Source organism: Tupaia chinensis, unplaced genomic scaffold (genome assembly GCF_000334495.1).
Source record: "Tupaia chinensis unplaced genomic scaffold, TupChi_1.0 Scaffold000330_1, whole genome shotgun sequence".
NCBI lineage: Eukaryota > Metazoa > Chordata > Mammalia > Scandentia > Tupaiidae > Tupaia > Tupaia belangeri.
Window position 1 is genome coordinate 1372443 of NW_006159824.1, and position 6803 is coordinate 1379245.

General features: G+C 50.9%; 1 protein-coding gene across 1 annotated transcript; it reads left to right on the top strand.

The window, feature by feature from the left end:
• Positions 1–6: 6 nt before the first annotated feature.
• CTDNEP1 (CTD nuclear envelope phosphatase 1) lies at positions 7–6803 on the top strand. Its single transcript, XM_006151824.3, has 8 exons — positions 7–441; positions 3246–3312; positions 3408–3526; positions 3703–3774; positions 4169–4285; positions 4400–4511; positions 5483–5567; positions 6166–6803. Exons 1-8 carry the CDS (start codon positions 340–342, stop codon positions 6224–6226), a joined length of 735 nt encoding a protein of 244 aa, XP_006151886.1. The 5' UTR covers positions 7–339; the 3' UTR covers positions 6227–6803.

Below are 6803 nucleotides of genomic sequence, written 5' to 3' on the forward strand. Positions count from 1 at the left end.
CCCCTCCCCCAATTCTCCATCCCCTTCCCTCCTGGTCTCCGAGGACCCCGTCCTAGTCCGACCTGTCTAGGCCCGCAACCTCCGCGAAGCCGTCGGTGCCACTCCCCGCCCATGTGGGCCCCCGCGGGCTGCCCACGCCTGCCCCCCAGCTCCCCGTTCCGCTGGGCTTTCCCCTCGCCGGGGGTGGCTTTCTGAGCCGCCCGTCCCCTGCCCCTCTCTGTAGCCTCTCCTGCCACTCGGGGCCCCCGTTCCCCCTCCCGGCGGCGGGGGGCTGCCCCCGGGGGGCTGGCGGAGCTGGGCCGCGGGGGCCCCGGGGCCGGCGGTGCCGGGGTCATCGGGATGATGCGGACGCAGTGTCTGCTGGGGCTGCGCACGGGCGTGGCCTTCGCCGCCAAGCTCTGGAGCTTCTTCATTTACCTTTTGCGGAGGCAGATCCGCACGGTGAGCCTGGGTGGGCACTGGCGGTGGTGGGACCTCTGTCCGCGGCTCGCTGCTTTTCGGAAAGTGTCGGGCTTCTCTTGGGCCTAGGAAGGGAGACCTAGCGGGGATTTCCCGCTAGGGAATTAGGGCCACTTAAACAGGTAGTGGGGTGGGGAGGAGGGAGACCCTTGTAATAGAACGAGATCTGGGGGGGTTTGATGGCCTAGATTGGACAGGATTTGGCAACTCTTGGGGGCTAGAATAGTGGGTGGGGCGTTCTTCGAGAAAGCTGGAGTTGTTGCTAAAGAAACCGAGAGGCAGGGAACACCTGTTTGATGGCAGCCAGTTTTGTCGATGCGGACTTGTGAAAGACCCTCCTATCAGAATTGCAGCAAGGGAGAGAAGGGCTTATGTGTCAGGGGTGGGGGTGGCTGGGAGGGCATATGTGACAAACAAGGGTGGGAACTTGGCGAAGCCCTGGCTGTGAAGAAAAACCCCTGTGGTTCGTATTAAAGAAACTCCAAAAAGTCCTTGAAAACTTATTAGCCTATCTGGATTTAATGAGACCTCAGGACTAAGAAAGATGATTTTATGATGGGCCTCTTTAGTTGGGGATGGAGCCCATTAAAGTTTTGGGTGTCCTTGTCAGAAGACGGCTTGGCCAGTGAGGACTTTGATGTGAGAACACGCTTGCTTCTCCAAGAGACCCTAGCACTGTGAGGGATACTGGGGGGCACTGAAGCTGTGTGGAAGTACCCAAGCATCTCTGGCTTTCCTCCCCATCACTTTTCTCCAAGGTCAAAGCTTCCTTGGCTAACATTATTTAATGACTGTGCCCTTGTGTTCTCATCACCCCTGGAGAGAATTCTCTGAAGGAGTCGGGGAAGCATTTTGTAGGCTGGGTTGCAGAGACTGTAGTCTGTACTCTTTGGCATGCCTCAGTGAAATTTGGAAGAATAAAACCAGGTAGGGGCAGCCTAGGTCAAGGGCCAGAAAGGCCTGGGTGGTGATGGCAGTTGATTTAATCGGTTTGGTGGAATGGGCCTGGGCTTGAGTTCATTCTGTTACTCCTTCCATTTCCTGATTTAGGGTGGAGGCTGTTCTGGGTAGTTGTGGTTGTAGGTAGGACTATTACCCTCAGAATAGGAACCAAGAAAAATTTGAAGTCCGAGATGCTGAGATGTGTGAGGAGCTAGATCCTGGGGTTTTCTGTATGTACCATCCTCTCTGGCCCTTTCCCCTCAACACATGAGTTTTCTGGGTGGAGGCAGCAGTGCTGCAGCCCATCCGGAATCGCTCTGCTTTAGGCAGCAATGACCTGCAGCCTTTTGTCCTCCTCCTCCCAATCTGGCCTCTTCCCCTACCCCCTCTCTGGCAGATGCTTGGAGCATTCCCTGCACGCCCAGCATGTGCAACCCGAGATAGCGAGGCAGGACACCCGAGCTGTGTGGCCCTCATCACATCACCACCACCACCCAGGGAGAGAAGGACAGATGCTTTGGGATTAGGGGTAGAGGACCCTTTGGTTTGCAAGGGGGAGCCTGGTCTGGTGTGGCTTAAGGCCTAGGGACAGACGGAAGAGCAAGGTGCCTTAGAAGGAAAGAGGGGAAGAGGGAACTGCCAGGCTTTGCATGGGGTCATCTATTAGGAAATAGGAGCCTCTAGAAAAGGCTTGCAGAGCAGAGCTGGAAGGCTGAGGTGGTAACGTCCTTGTCCCTTCTTCACCTCTCACTTACAGCCCTTACTTCTCTCTGGCCTGCTCCAAACCCCGTCAGTCTGGCAGGTGGAGCTTCCCAGGGTTCTCTGTCCTGCCCTGGTACCAGGATAAGGAGGCTGGTCAGAGGGCTGAGGTTCTCTGTGACTTGTGACTTGGCTAGTAGAGACAGAAGTAGACAGGTGGCTGGTTAAAATAGGCTTAGTGGCCCCTAGCCAGAGGAACTTAGCTGACCTGACAACCTCTGGATTCCCTCATCCCCAATTCCCCTTAGGATTCAAGGGCCTCCTCTCCTGACACCTATTCCATGTGCATGGGGGAATCTGAGGCGCTCAGTTGTGAAAGTGAGGTGATGGGGATTGCTGAGAATCTCCACACGGGTGGGGGACCTGTGCATTTCTTTGTTCATGGTAGGTTAACGGCATGGTCACGAGAGCAGGTTCTTGGGTTGGGTAAACCCATTGTACTGCATGGTACAGTCTTCACTCTGCCACTTCATTGCTTCGACTGTCACTAACTGACCACCCTTGCCACCGCGATCTGTGCACTTCTGTGTTCTATACTATGATCAAGACAAAAGCCATGGTCACATTAAGTTTTCATTCTAACTGGAGAAGAAAAATAAATCAGATAGCTCTTAGCTGTGTGGCCATAGTAAGAGTATTTAATCTATCCAAGCCTCACTTTCTTCATCCTGAAAACAGGAACAATAATAATATCATTATTAGAGGGCTGGCCTTATAGCCTAGTGGCTAAAGGAGCCAGATCCCACATGACCAACTGCAGTTTAAATCCCAGCCTCAACAGCCTAACTATTTTATTTTACTTTATTTTTAATTTGACCAGAGAGGGGAGGAGTGAGAGGGAAAGTGAGAAAGCAAGCCACCAGGTCCAGAACTCAAACCGCAGTTGGCCATGTGGGAGCCCAGTGCCCTGAACTACCATGCCACCTGTCAGCCCAAGAAATATATTCTTATTAGGATTGTTCTAAGGATTAGATCCTAATGGCATTCATAGTGCCTGGCATATGGTAAACATTCACTACATTACTGTTGTTACTGGGGACTATTTCCTTGTCAGGGGTTCTAGTCTTCTTTCTTGCTCTTCTTAGGTAATTCAGTATCAGACTGTTCGGTACGACATTCTTCCCTTGTCTCCTGTGTCCCGGAATCGGTTAGGTGAGTATTCTGGCTGGGAAGACTCCTTTAAGGAGGTAGAGTTCCAGCCCTGGACCAGTGGTTGGTCAGTGTTATCCCTTCCCATTGTGATTCAGCCCAGGTGAAGCGGAAGATCCTGGTGCTGGATCTGGATGAGACACTTATTCACTCCCACCATGATGGGGTCCTGAGGCCCACGGTCCGGCCTGGAACGCCTCCTGACTTCATCCTCAAGGTGTGTGGCTGTGGAGAGTGATGAAATGCTTACCTTTTCCCCTCTCAGAGTCCCCATCCCTTGGTACCAATGCCAGCCTGAGGGAGAGAAACAGGTGATGGGGGTGGACAGGTGGCGTGTCCTCTAGCCTGTGTTGTGCTCAGGACCTCCCCCAGCCTCTCCTTGTTCCTCTTCAGGTGGTAATAGACAAACATCCTGTTCGATTTTTTGTACATAAGCGGCCACATGTGGATTTCTTCTTAGAAGTGGTGAGTCTGTGGGAGCTAAGTGGAATTCTATGATGAAAAATAGTTTCAGGGCTCTGGGGATTTGGAGAAAGGGATGAAGAGAAATGGGTAAAGGCAGTTTTGGAGAGGGGTGGCTGGAGGCTGGTAGGGGATTGTTTTCCAGTAGTTGGAATTCATTTGTTGTATTGATGTACATCCGTTCTTCCTTAGTCATCCAGCTCTTTTGTTCTTGCATCTCTAGAGTCTGCCTCAGACATTGAGTCTGGAGGTTTGCGGGGTTTAGAATTTTTTGTCTCCAGATACATTTGATGTTGCTGGAAGGCCTGAAGGACCAGGCTGGAGTCCTAGTGAAAAAGAACCGTATGACTGAATGATCTCCTTATATGACATGTTCCTCTATTCCAATCTATTTCAGGTGAGCCAATGGTACGAGCTGGTGGTGTTTACTGCAAGCATGGAGATTTATGGCTCTGCTGTGGCAGATAAACTGGACAATAGCAGAAGTATTCTCAAGAGGAGATATTACAGACAGGTATGGAATGGACTAAGAGTGGGCGGAGGAAGCAGGCCCCTGGGTGGGCTGGGTTTAAGCCAGCTGCCCTAGAGAGGTAGGAGAGGTGGACTACACAATCCCTTTGCCTCCCAGCACTGCACTTTGGAGTTGGGCAGCTACATCAAGGACCTCTCTGTGGTACACAGTGACCTCTCCAGCATTGTGATTCTGGATAACTCCCCAGGGGCTTACAGGAGCCATCCAGGTATGTGGGAAGGTGGCAGGGTGTGGTTCTGGAGAGGTATTTTGAATGCAGGGAACTAGGAGACAGACTTGGGTCCTTGAGAATTGAGATTCCCCATTTTACCGTAGGACCAGGTGCAAGTTCTTTCACTACTTCAAATGAGATACCCCCTCCCAGTATGTGCATTTCATAAACCAGATTTTTCATATCAATTCTCTTTCCTTTTTTTAAAAATAAGGTTCAATAAATGTGACTAGAAAGTCCACACTAGTATGAGATCTGGTGATTAAAATTAAATTTTAGTGCGGGGACCAACAGTCGCTGGACTCCCATGTGCTCGACCGCGGTTCGAGCCCTGGACCCGGTGGCTTAAACTCAGGCTGGCGCGTGTGCGTGTGTGCTCAAGATCCCGAGAGGAGAAAGGAGGAGAAGGGATTGCGGCGTGGCCATCTCCCCAGGGTGTGATTTCTCCCTTCCTGTCTCTATGTTTCTCTCTCTTTCTGGTGAGCGCACGCACTCTATAGCAAAAACCTTTCCAAAAAAAAGAAAAAAAGAATTTTAGTGGGGCCAGCAGGTGGTGTGGTGGTTAAAGCAACTGAACTCCCATATGATCAACCGCGCGGTTCAAGTCCTGGACCCGGTGGCTTGAAACTCACACAAGACACATGCACACGTGCCCCAAATCCCAGGAGGAGAATAGAGGAGAAAGGATTATGGTGTGGCCATCCTTCCTGGGGAGTGATTTCTCACTTTCTCTCTCTCTCTCTCTCTCTCTTTCTTTCTCTCTCTCTTTTCTCTAGCAAGCACATGCACCCTATGGCAAAAATGATAAAAAAATAAATTTTAGTTTGGAGGATAAATCAGGCTGTGACTTTGGGCAGGGGAATGTAGATATTTTAAAGTGATGATTCCTTCACTCTCCAATAAGAAAAAAATACCTAGTCTTCCTGAAATCCTTTGTTTCTTCTCATCTGCATTTCCACTCACCCTAGACAATGCCATCCCCATTAAATCCTGGTTCAGTGACCCCAGCGACACGGCCCTTCTCAACCTGCTCCCCATGCTGGATGCCCTCAGGTAAGGGAAGTAGGCTTTAGATATCTGGACACTGAGGAAAAGAGGAAATGGGGGATCCTAAGAGGGAATTTTAAAGTAAAATCTTGTCCTATTTTGCTTACCTCTCCTCTTTTGAGAACTTGGCACTGGGGCCTGTTTATAGTGTGGTGGTTAGGGTGACTGAATTCCACATGGCTGTATGTGTGGCTCAAGTCCTGGACCCTGTGGCTTGAAAAACACACCAGATGTGTATGCATGTATGGGTGCATGCCCCAAAAATCCTAAGACGAAAATGGAGGAGAAGAGACTGTGTGGCAAGGCCATCTTCCCTAAGGGGTGCTCTCTCTGTCTTCCTCTCTCTTTCTGCCTGGCTCTCTAACCAGCGCACACGCTCTATGGCAATTTTCAAAAAGGAAAAAAAAAAACTGAACATTTAGGTCTGTTCTTACTCCAGAGTTTATCACTTCCAGCCACTGGATTTTGAGCAAATCAAAGCCGTCTCACCGTGTGAAAATGGTGACAATATCTACCCCGCATCTCCAGTGAGGCTGCCTTACATGGGTGTTGTGAGGGTATCAAGTACGTGGTACTCTACCAACGCAAATTCTTGTCGTTCCAGGTTCACCACTGATGTTCGTTCTGTGCTGAGCCGAAACCTTCACCAACATAGGCTCTGGTGACAGCTGCTCCCCCTCCACCTGCATTGGGGTGGGGGGGAAAGGGAGGGCGAGCCCTTGGGATGCCGCCTGATGCCCTGTCAGATGTGAGGACTGCCTGGGCAGGGTCTGCCCCTCCCACCCCTCTCTGCCCTGGGAGCCCTATACTCCACTTGGAGTCTGGATGGACACATGGGCCGACTCTGAAGCAGCCTCACTCTAACTTCACACTCCATGGAACCCCAGACTGGGACAGAAGCCATGGCCTAGGAGAGCCGAAACAGTGTCTGATGGAGAGGCAGTACTGGCCAGCGTGACAGTCCTATGGTGATCCGGGAGGCTCAGAGAGAAGCCAAGTCAGCTTTGTTGTGATTTGATTTTTAAAAAACTCTTGTACAAAACTGATCTAATTCTTCACTCCCGCTCCAAGGGCTGGGCTATGGGTGGGGGATTGGGATTTTGGGCCACTGGATTTTCCCCAAACTTGTTCTTCCCTTACTTGCCCTCTATTTTTCTCCCCTAGATCCCCTCAGACCTGTAACTTTTTTTTTTTTTTCCCTTTCATCTCTTTTAAACCACGCATTATAACTTTGAAACCAAA

Excerpts from the sequence above, each read along its gene's own strand:
- CTDNEP1 (XM_006151824.3), top strand. The coding sequence starts at position 340 with ATGATGCGGACGCAGTGTCTGCTGGGGCTGCGCACGGGCGTGGCCTTC. Across the intron at positions 3,775-4,168 it reads TGGATTTCTTCTTAGAAGTG|GTGAGCCAATGGTACGAGCT; the intron begins GTGAGTCTGTGG and ends AATCTATTTCAG. Across the intron at positions 4,286-4,399 it reads AGAGGAGATATTACAGACAG|CACTGCACTTTGGAGTTGGG; the intron begins GTATGGAATGGA and ends TTTGCCTCCCAG.